The sequence below is a fragment of the Carlito syrichta genome, unplaced genomic scaffold, assembly GCF_000164805.1.
Source record: "Carlito syrichta isolate Samal-C Ts95f unplaced genomic scaffold, Tarsius_syrichta-2.0.1 Scaffold153629, whole genome shotgun sequence".
In the NCBI taxonomy this organism is placed as follows: domain Eukaryota; kingdom Metazoa; phylum Chordata; class Mammalia; order Primates; family Tarsiidae; genus Carlito; species Carlito syrichta.
Genome location: NW_007097725.1, coordinates 219,245 through 232,220, shown reverse-complemented (window position 1 = coordinate 232,220; position 12,976 = coordinate 219,245). Strand labels below are relative to the sequence as shown.

The 12,976-nt window shown below is 40.5% G+C and overlaps 1 protein-coding gene across 1 annotated transcript in view; it reads right to left on the bottom strand.

The window, feature by feature from the left end:
• Nucleotides 1-692: 692 nt before the first annotated feature.
• LOC103252121 (protein lin-7 homolog C) overlaps nt 693-12,976 on the bottom strand; it is a 13,539-nt gene continuing 1,255 nt past the window's right edge. The window contains exons 2-7 of the mRNA XM_021708952.1: nt 12,622-12,919; nt 12,221-12,357; nt 8,039-8,197; nt 7,551-7,622; nt 5,526-5,735; nt 693-4,537 (exon numbers count right to left, since the gene is read on the bottom strand). Coding sequence (XP_021564627.1) covers nt 4,382-4,537; nt 5,526-5,735; nt 7,551-7,622; nt 8,039-8,197; nt 12,221-12,357; nt 12,622-12,919 — 1,032 coding nt within the window. The 3' untranslated portion in view covers nt 693-4,381. The remainder of the gene's footprint in view (nt 4,538-5,525; nt 5,736-7,550; nt 7,623-8,038; nt 8,198-12,220; nt 12,358-12,621; nt 12,920-12,976) is intronic.

The following is a 12,976-nucleotide window of genomic DNA, read 5'->3' as shown; positions in this document are numbered from 1 at the left end:
GGAATGGATACTCTGGTCTATTAAGGTCTTAAAGACATAGAGGCCTCACACTAAATGTCACTGTTTGCCAGACACACTTCCATGCTTTTTAAAAATTGATGGTAGTGATGCCAACACCCATTCCAGCTATCCAGTGTCTCTAGAGGTAGGTCATCTCATAAATCGCTTTTCTCATTTAACAGATTCTAACTTGCACTTATTCCAGTGAATTTCATTCTGAATGTGGCTTTACTCTTAAAGCTCCAAGTTTAAAACTCCATGAGTTTCTTTGCTCACAGTAAACAGAAACCTAACAATGTCTTATGAATCTTATTCTTCTTATGGTTTCCAAGCATAATTTAAAGGTTATCTGTTTTCAGGCATCAATCCATTAATTTTATTTGATCAGAATTATCTCCTTTAGTTCATAAGGTCCTGAAGTTATTTTATGGAAACTCTCCCCCCACAAACACACACACACACGCACGCACAAATAGTATTTACTATACCAGGAACCCTTCTAAGATAATGGTTAGCACTCGTAAGCACTCATAACAGATGACAGACAAGGAGATTAAGCACAGAGACGCCTATCTATGGTGACACACACACAGTAACACTGGAACTGGGATTAGACCAGGGTAGTTGCGTTTCAGAATCTGTGGTCTCAATCATGTATCATACTGCCACTCCTGAAATAACACAAGAGAATGTTTTCTTCAGTTAAATTTTATGAAAGACAAACCAAAATATAGAAATTTGAAATTTCATTTCAGCAGCCACCACAAATTATGCTTTTGCCTTATGTAAGTTATTTTATACATAGCTTTCAGAAACATACTATGTAGTTCTATCCATTTTTTTTCAAATCCAAAGAACAAGGACATAACTCATACAAATTTATATTAAATACACCTTAAAAGCAGAATTAAATTGATAAATGGAGTCAACTATTGAAAAAGTGTTATTTTACATCCATTTTGGATATCACATTTATCACAGACTAAAAAAGTAGCATACCATTTACTAGTATTTTAAAAAACTATGTTGATACAAATTAGTTTGAAAGTTCTTGAAAATTAGTCAGCAAGTAATTTTTTCCCCCACTATCTAACCATACTAACCATAATGGCAATCTTTAAAAAAGCACCACTAGTGAATTTTAGACAATAAAAACCATAAAAACAGACTGTCGGCAGAGGACACAACAAATTGTGAGAAAATTCAAAGACATCCATTTATTCAAGAAATACAATTACTAGAGTCCTTGATATTTCAATGATCATTCCACATTATAAAATATTCACATTTATTCTTTTAAGTCTACACCAAGTCATGCTGACAATCTTTTCAGATAAGCCATAACCATTTCTTCTATTAAATGCTGTGATATCCACTTTAGTTGTAAACAGAGTACTTGAGCCAAACTCAAGTACTTGCGAAAAATAATTTAAATTGAGGACAGAGATATTTTTAAAATATTTTCAAAACCCATCTGAATCAGATCCTGAAGAAGTCAGCTGCTGTAATCTAGTGTCAGACCGATGGGTGATGTGGCCACAGGAAGACAGCACATCACTATTCACAACATTTCTCATCCGCAATTTTTAAACATGCTTTCTCCAATGACAAACATTTATGTAAGTTTTAAAGGCAAAGGGGGCAGAAAGGTAACAGACATGAAAAGTTTACACTTCTACAGGTAGTTATTATTTTTTAAAAAAGGTAGACTGTCATTACTTTTCAAATAAGGAATGCCAAGTAGCTTTTCCTCCTCGAGAATATGATCAATCGTTAAGTAGCTGCAAACTGAATTACTTACTCTATTCTGACACTCCCAGTGTCACTGGGTAACTTTATAATGGGGAAAACTAGCGGTTCTCAACCCTGGGTGTCTGTTAGAACCACCTAAAAAGCTTTAAAAATAAGTGATTCTGATTTAGTTGTCACGGGATGAGACCCAGGTATCAATATTTTTTAAAGCTCTGCAGGGCATTCTAATATGCAGCTAAGGTTGCAAATCACTGCCTCATCCCATTTTGAAATACCAAGAAAATAAACAGAAATTGGGGAGGGGAAGATAATTTATATTTGTAATTTATAAATCAAACATCTAGGATATACTTACTATATGACTAGCTTTATTCATGATTCACCCATCTCCGAGCGAAAATTCCCTTCACCTCCTCACCACATTACTGTCTAGACCACTACCGTACACCTCTGCCACTGAATGACTGTGTCTTTCCTTGGTCATAATCTAAAATTCTGGGATACACTACAAAAACGGCATTAATGACAACAAACTACTGCTACTCCACAGTAGCAAAACTCCTGTATTTGGCTCCTTTAAGCTATCTTTTAAAATTATAAATAGGTGTCAACCCACACAAAGAACAGATTGTGGGTTACTTATTGCAGAAGAAAAAAAACAGCTTACTCAACTTACTAAGTTTTAACAGCAAAAGAGATTTAACTTGGCTGAAAGTTCTGAAACAGCTGAGACACCGAACAAGGAAGCTATAATTTATTATGAAATGTTGATATGTCCTTAAAAGCTATTGCAGTTGCAGCCATACTAAAATAAGATTCCTTCAGGGTTTACTTGCCCTGAAATTCAAGAATACAAGCATAACAATAATATTACTGTTTGTATATGCACCAATACCTCTCTGTAATATATAAAGCTCTACAACAAACACCTCTAATAATTTTACAATTAAATTAAAATAACTCCATACTTCTACACTACTTTGGTCTCAACATTTAAAAATCATTAATTTTGAAAATATACAATCTAACAACATGATCCTATCGATAACAAGCACATTTTGTAGTGGATTAAAGACACATTCAACCATGCAATCCAGTGTTCAATACCTAAATGATAAATAACAATGCTGATTGACTTTTATTTTGAAAAATCATTGAAAACTGGAATAATCTTCTAAGACTCACAGTGCTCACAAACATGCAGAAGAAAAGCATACATTTCTATTCTTCCAGAAGGAATGTTACAGAATGCCCACTTTTTTACAGGGTCGATAATTATGCCAAGTTCCTTATATGTTTAACTCCATTATCTTCTTTTGAACATGTCACTTTTTTTTAAAGAACGAATATTCCTTCTAAGTTGTGACTGAAAATGAAACTCAGCTCTAATTCCAGTCTTTAAGAAAACCTCAGTGACAGTCACACACTGATAGCTGCCTTTTAGTAAGGTACCGACATCCAGTGGACGAATGAAATAAAATCTCTCTCAAAATTCCCACTACATTTAAATCGTAAACAAAGACTGCATCTCTAAAGCCAACCATTTTCATGTGAGTTCCTATTTATTTTGACAGACTCTACAGATTCTTATGAATAAATCACCTCCTGATTCCTACATTTCTTAAATATATCCTCTCTTCTATTTAAAGTCAATTCTTTAAACTGAGCTAATAAGAATGTGTACTTGAAGCTAGTTAGGGAAAAGGTATAGCTTTCTCTTCTTTGCTTCTGCTATTTTCCACAAAGTAATGGGTTCATCTCTAGGAATGGATGGAACAAAAATAAGCAATGCTGTGTATTTAAATAAAAATGAATAGCATTAAAAGATTTGCAAAGATGAACTCTGAAGCTGTTTTGCACTTAAAATTTATAAATATAAATAGAAAGGGATGTAATCAATAATGCTAACAATCAAATTACATCCTTTTGCCTCAACGCTCAAATATTAAGAATACATATTTTAGCAACGATTGTTTCAGTGTCTAAAAACTTACTTTTACAAATCAGTATAAATGAATACCCATTATACATTATGCTTAAATAAAAGTAAAAAAAAGTCCACTGTGCTGAGTTATGATTTACCACTGATTATATATATTATGTGTTCAAAGTACAAAACGCAGCAAGATGTCACATTGATAGTGTAATGAACTGCTGTAATGAATGACTGTTATGTTTAATTTCTTGGAAAACTGTAAAGAAATTTCACAGATTAAAAAACAGAGTAAGCAAACAAAAAAAAAGGAGAAACTGTTACTTTTAAATAAGCAGCCAAATGAAGAAAAATTTTTTTAAAAAAAGATTAAGAATGTAAAAGTACATTTTAATATTAAAAAATTATTTTAAAAAATCTGTAACAATTTTATGACAAAATCTGCATTTGAAAAAGGCCTGTAAAAACAGCAGGACAGAATTGCCCTCATCACCTTTTGCTTTTTCTTATCAGAAAAAAGTGTATGCATCTCTGGAACCATAAAGGATGTTAAAATAGGCATTTATAAAATGGCAAGGAGAATTTCACGGGAAATCTGTTTGTGTTTTACAATCATTCGCATTGCGGCCATCAGTAGGTCACAAGTAAAACTTCTCTAGCTATAAAGCACAATGAAATATCCAGTCTTGAGCAGGATTAGGTCTGTTGCCTGCGCTTTGCTGATCTCATTTTTTCAAAGCGGGACTCCATTTCTTCTAGGACTTTGGGTGTGTATCGCACTACCAACTTGACCTTGCCTTGAGCGGCCTTCAGCAGTTCTACGGCCTTTTCATGATGTTCTCCTTCAACACTCTAGGAAAAAAAACACACTCATTAGTACCTAGGTTCTGAAAGTAATGCGAAATCCAAAAATGCTTAAAACAGCATCAAGCAGAAGAGTTTCCACGCTCTATTACTCCAACCCTGTAAGACTAAGAACTAATCCTGCTTTACCACTTTCATCAGTGTGAAACCCTCTTCTCTACATCATATTCTGCTTATCCTCTAAAACTTGTTCTTTGAGTTCCAAATAATTAGCATATCAATCCATATTCCCTATCATTTCAGTAAGTCAGAAGCAAATCACACAACTGTCATTCCATAAAAGTAAAACGAGGGTAGACTTCTAATTTAACGTACTGCCTTAACTACTAAAGAGATTATGTCATAAAAATCACACTAAGTACTGCTAATTTACATTGGAAAGAAGCAAAACACATTTAAATAGCTTTAAAATAAAGGGATCATTGTACTAAATAGTACTGCCTAAGATTCCCTCAAGAGATTTATTTTTTTTTTTTGAGTTGGAGTCTCACTCTGTCGCCCAGGCTGGAGTGCAGTGGCACGCTCATGGCCACCACAGCCTCAAACTGCTGATCCTTCCGCCTCAGTCTTCCAAGTAGCTGGCCTAGCTAATTTTTTGATTTACTGTAGAGATGAGGGCTCACCAAGTTGCCCAGGCTGGTCTCGAACCCGTGGGCTTAGGCAATCCTCTCACCTGAACCTCCCAAAATGCTGGGATTTATGGGCATGAGCCACTGCATCCAGCCTGATTTTTCTTTTAATTATTTTTTTTGAGGCTATGTTGCCCAGGTTGGTCTCAATCTCATAGCCCCAAGAAATCCTGCTGCCTGGGCCTCCCAAAGAGCTGGGATCACAGGCATGAGGCATCACATTTGGCCCCTCAAGGGCTTTCTAAGCTATGGAAGTTTCTTCGGTTTTCCCCAGGGTTCTATAACTCAAACACGCCCCCTAGTGCTCACAACACATCGCTGCAAATAGAAATAAAATCCATCCTCACCACTCCATTAACAGAAAGGAGTTGGTCTCCTCGTTTGAGGCCCCCATGTCGATCAGCAATTCCACCTGGAATTATGCGCGATATATAGATTGGAGAATTCTGTTCTTTGCCTCCCATAATATTGAATCCAAGGCCCTCTTCTGTTTTTGGTAGCTCAACCACTCGAGGATGAGAATGTCCTTCGCTGGCAGCAAATGCAGCAACAGTAGCCTGAAAAAAATTGTTTTACGTATCTAAAAACATGGCCTTTATTCACTTTAGTTCTTCTCTTTTTAAAAACTACCACCGGGACACAAACTTCTGATATCTGAATGCCCACGAATTCGCTGGTGGTTCTGAGAGGGTAAGCTAAGGTTTTCTTGAGATAACACATGAAAAGAATCAATATTCTGGGACTCTGCAGGCGATGTTGAAATTTTTCGGGCCCCTCCCGGCCCATCCAGTGCCCAGTCTGTTGTGTAGCCCCATGTGCCTGGCTGCAGCAAGCAGCCTTGCTGGGCAGATAACATCGTGCATGGCAAGGCGGGCCACCTCTGCCCAGCAGGCCCGCTGCCCCGAGCTTTAGGTCTGGAAGCCCAGCTCTTCCAGAGGTCCCTGTGCAGGGCACAACCTACTTACATCATCAGCGTGGAGGTGTCCTTAACATGCAGTCATTTGGGCTGCTATACCACTTGTACTATATACTAAATGACTAAAGTGGCAAGAAATAACTCAATGCTGAAAAAAGAGGGGTACATAGCCAACCAGAATGTTCTTCTTGCTTTAGCTAATCATCTAGTTGCAAATAAAAGCTCCCAAAGATGATGAAACATCATCTTTAAGACTCAAATTTAGATTAATATAAATGAATTCTCAAGTTGGGATTTTCTGTTTCATTTTTCTTTTGAAGGTAGGTAAACTGGTACCATTTTTTGGTGATGGATCAGGATGCATGAGCAAAAATAGGATGGTAGAAGAAGTAAGTCAAGATTTTTTGAATACTCACTCTCTTTGAAGCTCTGAAAAAGGCCTCATTGCACAGATAATGGATTCAAGGCTCAGAAACTCAGTACGGTGTGAAGGTCTTACAACTCAGGGACTACAACCAAGTTTCCATGATCTTTTCCACTCTGACAAACTACACTCACATGTTTAGGTGCTTGTATTCAACAGACAGTCTGGCATTTCTTTTTGGGAGTCAGAAACTGCCAATGAAAAATTACCTGCTATTGACTAATTCTAGTGTAAGTCATCTATTGCTGATATTAACCTACTCCAACCACATATGAGGGACACTGTGGTCACCAACTGAATTGCTTGTGGAAAACACAGCACAGAACTGCACGCAAGGGAAGGAAGAAAGCGAATAGCAACCCAGGGAAGTCCTCGGCGCCATTGTTCTGATTTGTGTGGTTTGAGGCAAGTAACCTAAGCTCAATGCTGCCTTGATAAAATGATGATAGTTCATACCTCGGAACGGTGATGAATATTAACAAATTAATGTCACAGAGATAAGATGTATAAGGTATACAACACAATTATGTGCTACCTGATATACATTATCGTGTGCAAGTACATTTTCTTTTTTTTTTTTTTGAGTTGGAGTCTCACTCTGTCACCCAGGCTGGAGTGCAGTGGCTCTGGTGATCCTTCCCCCTCAGCCTTCCAAGTAGACAGAATTACAGACGCGCGCTACCACACCCGGCTAATTTTTTGATTTATTGTAGAGATGAGGTCTCGCCAAGTTGCCCAGGCGGGTCTCAAACCCGTGGGCTCAGGCAATCCACTCACCTCAGCCTCCCAAAGGCGCGGGATTACAGGCTGAGCCATCGAGCCCGGCTCGCAAGTACATTTTCAATGCATTATCTCAGCTGCATGATGAAATATCTTATGTAAAGCCAAAGTCTTCTCAGCACTTGAGAATCTTAGTGTAGGCTGAAAGATGCATGCTAGTTTTCAAAATGAGCTTCTTAAGAATCTGATAACTACAAATTTAAACCTCTAATTCACAAAGAACTCTCACTGTTGGAAAATAAAAAGCTTTACCTTTGCAGTCGCATTAGCTCTCACTTCAGGACTGCTACTGATGTCCACAGTCTCATAGACATGCTCATAGACCTGTAGAACCCAGAGATATCTTATTTTAAATCTTACATATACCATTTTGAGAAGTTAATGAGTATTAAAACTATACGCAAATTCATGCATCTTTGTAAAATGTTCTATCAGAAATTCTAAGAATGAGAAGGACCACTTCTAATTTTTTTTTTTTTGAGTTGGAGAGTCACTCTTGTAGCCCAGGCTGGAATGCAGTAGCACACTCACAGCTACCGCAGCCTCAACCCGCTGGCTTAGGCGATTCTTCCACCTCAGCCTTCCAAGTAGCTGGAACTAGACACACTCCACCATGCTTGGCTAGACAGTTTCTAATGTTTTCTAGAGTTTATTTTCTTAAGAAATTATGAACCCAAATTTCAGTGTTATCTGACCTAATTAATTCAAATTTTTAGTAAATTCTACTGACGTGTACTCACCTCTCTCACAGCATTGCAGAACTCACTTTGAAGGACCCTCTGCAGAGCCTGAAGTTTCTGAGGTGGTACTTCCCCACTTCTTTGTAGTTTTTCCAACAATTCAATGGCTCTACAAATATCTAGAATTAAACACACACAAACATGCAGTGATAATCTTCTCTAAGTATTTGCTCAATGCCTATGTAACAGTGAAGCACTTGGGATTCATCCCTCAAGGACTAACAAGAAATACGTAGAAGACAGAGGGGGGAAAAAGTAGGAGTGCACGTGCGTGTGTGGGAGGGGGGTTGTGAGTAAGATCACACACGGAGGGTTGGAATATAAAATCTGAGGAGGCTAACTTTTACAGACTAGGAAAAATTTTACTGATGGTGCAGAAGTATAAAATTTGGAAAACAGCATCTTTGAGAGACACGGGCAACTTGAATATAAAATACCAGTATGTCACAGGAAAGGACTGGGCTCAAAGTACATGGACGTTATACTGCTTCAGAAAAGCAGGCGGTACCGTCAGAAACTAGTTGTCAGTAACACTTTACCTAATTAGCAAGATCCGTAATCACAGCGCCAACCTAAGACACAGTAGGCTAGAGAAACCCCTGTTCATCTCCCTAAGGAAGCACAGCACACATGGAGAGATGAAGTGCTCAACAACAGATACAGCTAGTGGCAGGAACACATTTAAAAGAGTAAAAATGGGGCAACGCCCTCGGGTCCCCTCTCTCTGGGAGCTTTTCTTTCCTCTCAATAAATCCTGCTTCAAAAAATAAAATAAAATAGAAAAAAGGAATTTTTAAAAAACAGTACAAATGAAATAAATTAACCTACTTGTTTTCAACTTAGGGTTATTAATTAACACAATGTTTTAATTTAGACAAGTTCAAATACGTGTTTCTAAAACAGCAAAATAACGACAATAAGCTTTGTCAGTCTGGTCTCAATATTACCTGTGTGGCCTTAGGCAAGTTACTTAACTACCATCCCCCCTTCAGTTTCTTTCACAGTCACATGGAAATAACAGTATCTCCCTCCTAACAGTTAAGAGGAAGGGTTCCTAAGAGGAAGGGTTCTGAGTACAGTTGATGACTGAACCAAACAATACATTAAGAAGGGCCTAGCAAGCATGCATGTCATGTTACACTGGCACTAATCGATCATAATAAATATTAAGGGATTGTATTGTATACATTTATACAAATATAGGAAGCATGTTAGTGTATTCTTATTGGGAAACGTTTTGGAAAAGGGTAAATGCTTTATCAATCAAGACAATCAGAAGATTCGAATGTGTTATAACACTGTTAATGACTATCTTTACTCTGACTTTTCAAAAACTGTTTCTGTATCCCAGAGGGCTTACCACTCTGCTTACTACGCTATTTCCTACTCAGCTGCTCCTTTGCCTTCTTTTGGTTTAAGTGGAAGGAATTTGATTTCACATTATACTAGAGGACTGGAAGTTTTTCTTTAGAGAGTATGGTCTTCTGTGTGTCTGTGCATAGAGAACTATGAACAAATGTAGTAAAGCAAGCAAGCAGATTTCTCTATTAAAAACTTTTTTTTGGACTACTGCCCAGGCTGGAGTGCAGTGGCACACTCACGGCCACCACAGCCTTGACCTGCTGGGCTCAGGTGATCCTTCTGCCTCAGCCTTCCAAGTAGCCAGAACCACAGGCACATGCCACCACACCCGGCTAATTTTTTGATTTACTGTAGAGATGAGATCTCCACAAGTTGCCCAGACTGGTCTCGAACCCATGGGTTCAAGCAATACTCTTGCCCCTGCCTCCCAAAGTGCTGGGATTTCAGGCATGATTTACCACACCTGGGTACTAGAAGCTTAAACTGACATTAATCTAATGCAATGGGTAAACACTTTCCCCATTCTGATGTCCCATCACCAGAACAGCTAATGAATGAGGACTCTGGGTTCGTCAACTGTTTTGGTTTATGAAATTACAATATACGAGCCACTCCAATTAACAAATGAAGTAAAACACTCTTTACTAAATCTAAACTGTACCTAACATGTACTTAAATTCGTGTTCCATTAAATTTGGTTTAGAAGGCACTCTAAAATGTCACTAATTTTATACTGTAGGACTGTTTGGTGTTAACAGAGTCTGTTAGAATTCTACATTAGAGTCAGGTCAGGCCCTGATGGGCTGATGTCTGTAATCCCAGCACTTTGGGAAGTCAAAGTGGAAGGACTGCTTGAGCTCAGGAGTTTGAGACCAGCCTGGGCAACAAAGCGAGACCTTATCTCTCCAAGAAATTAAAACATTAGCCAGGCATGGAGGCGTGTACCTGTAGTTCCAGCCACTCAGGAGGCTGAGGCAGAAGGATCACCTAAGCCCAGAAGCCTGAGGCTGCGGTGAGCTGTGACCGTGCCACTGTACTGCAGCCTGGGTAACAGAATGAGACCTCTGACTCAAAAAAAAAAAAAAGAATTCTAGTTAAGAATGAGAGTTGATTTTCTTATCCAGCTAAATATAAATGGCAATCAATTGTATTGGTATCTGTGGGGGGTTTGTTTGCAGACCTCCTCAGATACCATGGATACCAAAATCTGCAGACGCTCAAGTCCTTTACATTGGTAAGAAATAGTGTCTTATTTGCATATAACCTATGCACAGCCCCCACACTAAAACTCTCTAGATTACTGACAATATCCAATACAATGTATATGCCATGTAAACAGCCGTTATATCAAATTGTTTAGGGAATGGTGGCGAGAAAGATTCTGTACATGCTCAGCACGGATGCAACTTTTTTCCTCTGAATATTTTTCATCTGCAGTTGGTGGATCCACGTATAGAGGGCCGACTGCTAAGGTAAGGGGCTGAGCCTTCATCAGAGAACTGAAAAGAACTCTGAAACGGCAAACTGCAAAGTCATACATCAAAACTAAATGAGAGGTGAAGCGCCACGTTTTGTGCTGCACTTTTAAAACAGAAAAGCCTGATACGTTAGAATCTTACAACTAACTTTCAAAGAAAAACACCTCCTCGTTAACACCAAACAGATCTGTTCCCATCTATAAAGCACAGTGACAATGTGCTTACGAGGAAGACACCACAGTCCTTTTTTTTTTTTTTTTGAGTTGGAGTCTCACTCTGTCACCCCGACTGGAGTGCAGTGGCCGCTCCCGGCCACCGCAGCCTTGACCTGCTGGGCTCCGGCGATCCTTCCGCCTCAGGCTTCCAAGTAGCTGCAACTACAGGTGCACACTACCACCTACAATAATTTTTTGATTTATTGTAGAGATGAGGTCTCGTCAAGTTGCCCAGGCGGGTCAAACCCACAGGCTCAGGCAATCCACTCACCTCAGCCTCCCAAGGCGCGGGATTACAGGCTGAGCCACCGAGCCCGGCTGACACCACAGTCTTAAGACTAACTTAGCAAGTCTTCCCAGAGTAGCGACGCCTCTGTCGTGAAACGATGCTTTAATTAATGGTCTCGCAGGCTGAAGGGAAACAATCTCATTTATAAAGAGGCTTCCACATGGTGAACGTCATAAGAAGCAAATTAGCAATGTAAAGCGCACATTTGTTTGTGGGAAGACATGAGGTTTCACTAAGTACAATCATCCTAAAAATGTATTTCCTCCTTAGGGAAGGATATTAATATTCAGACTACGACTGCAAATGCTAATACGTGCAAAATAATTACACTCTCCATCCTACACTTTGTTTACCACTGGTTCTCAAATGTTTACTTGTGCTTGACTCCTATCAACGACTTCTAATGCTGGTGCATCAAAAGCATGCTGGAAACGTTAACCTCATGCAAATGGGAACGGACTTTCCCTCTTCTGACATCCCACCACCAGAACAGCTGAAGAATGAGGATGGTGGGTTCATCAATTATTTTGGCTTATGTCATTACAACGTATGAGCCACATAACATTTCCAATGAACAAAACAAGTGAAGTAAAATGCCCTTTATGAAATCCAAACCCTACCTAACGTGTACTCAAATTTGTGTTCCATTTAAACCATGCTTTGATGGTTTAGAAGGCACTCTAAAACATCGTTCATTTCGTACTGCAGGACCGCTGGGAGTGTTAATAGCGTCTGCTGGGATGCTAAACAAGAATCAGGCCGGGAGCGGGGGCTCACGCCTGTAACTCCAGCACTTTGAAGGTTTACACGTGCAAAACAGTTTCACTCCCCATCCTACACTTTGTTTACCGCAGATTCTCGGAATGCTTCCTTGTGCTTCCTGACCCCTACCAATGACGTCTGACGCTGGTGAATCCAAAGCCTGCCTGAATCGTTCCTCCAATGCAGTGGGAATAGACTCCGCGCCGCCCCATTCTGAGGTCCCAACAACAGAACAAAGGATCCGGGGAGGAAAGAGTGCAAGGCTGGAGGTCGGTAACGGGACCCGACGGGGGCCCAGCCGGGCGGGTCCACAGGCTTCCCGCTCTCGAACGAGCAGGTCCTGTCTTCCTTGACAGCGTGCTCCTAGAAGCCATCGCCCAAGCCCGCCTTGCAAGCGTGGGGTTTGCACAGCACTCACGACACTGCACCTGCAAGTGTTTTACGACTCGCGGCAGCTCCGTCTGTTACGTAACCTACCCCCGCCCCGAGCCCGCGTCGGGAGGATCGCTTCCACGGCACCCTCGCCGGGGCTGGGAGGGGTCCCAGGGCTCGCCCACCCCCCAGTATCGGTCCGTGTGAGGTGGCGGGGGAAGGAAGGAAAAAAAGGAGTCCGTGTGTGAGGCAGGGGGCGGGCTCTGCGGAAGAGTACGCGCGTCGGGACAAGCGCGCCGAGTGTGGACGAAGCCGGGACGTGCGTGCAGGTGTCGGGCCGGGAGGGTCGACGGGTCCCACCTGGGGAGCGCGTGTGCGGCGTTTCGTCGTCTGCGCCCCGGGCCTGTCCGCGTGAACAGAGGAGGCTCCCGGCAGCCGCCAAGACCCTGACGCCTTCCCC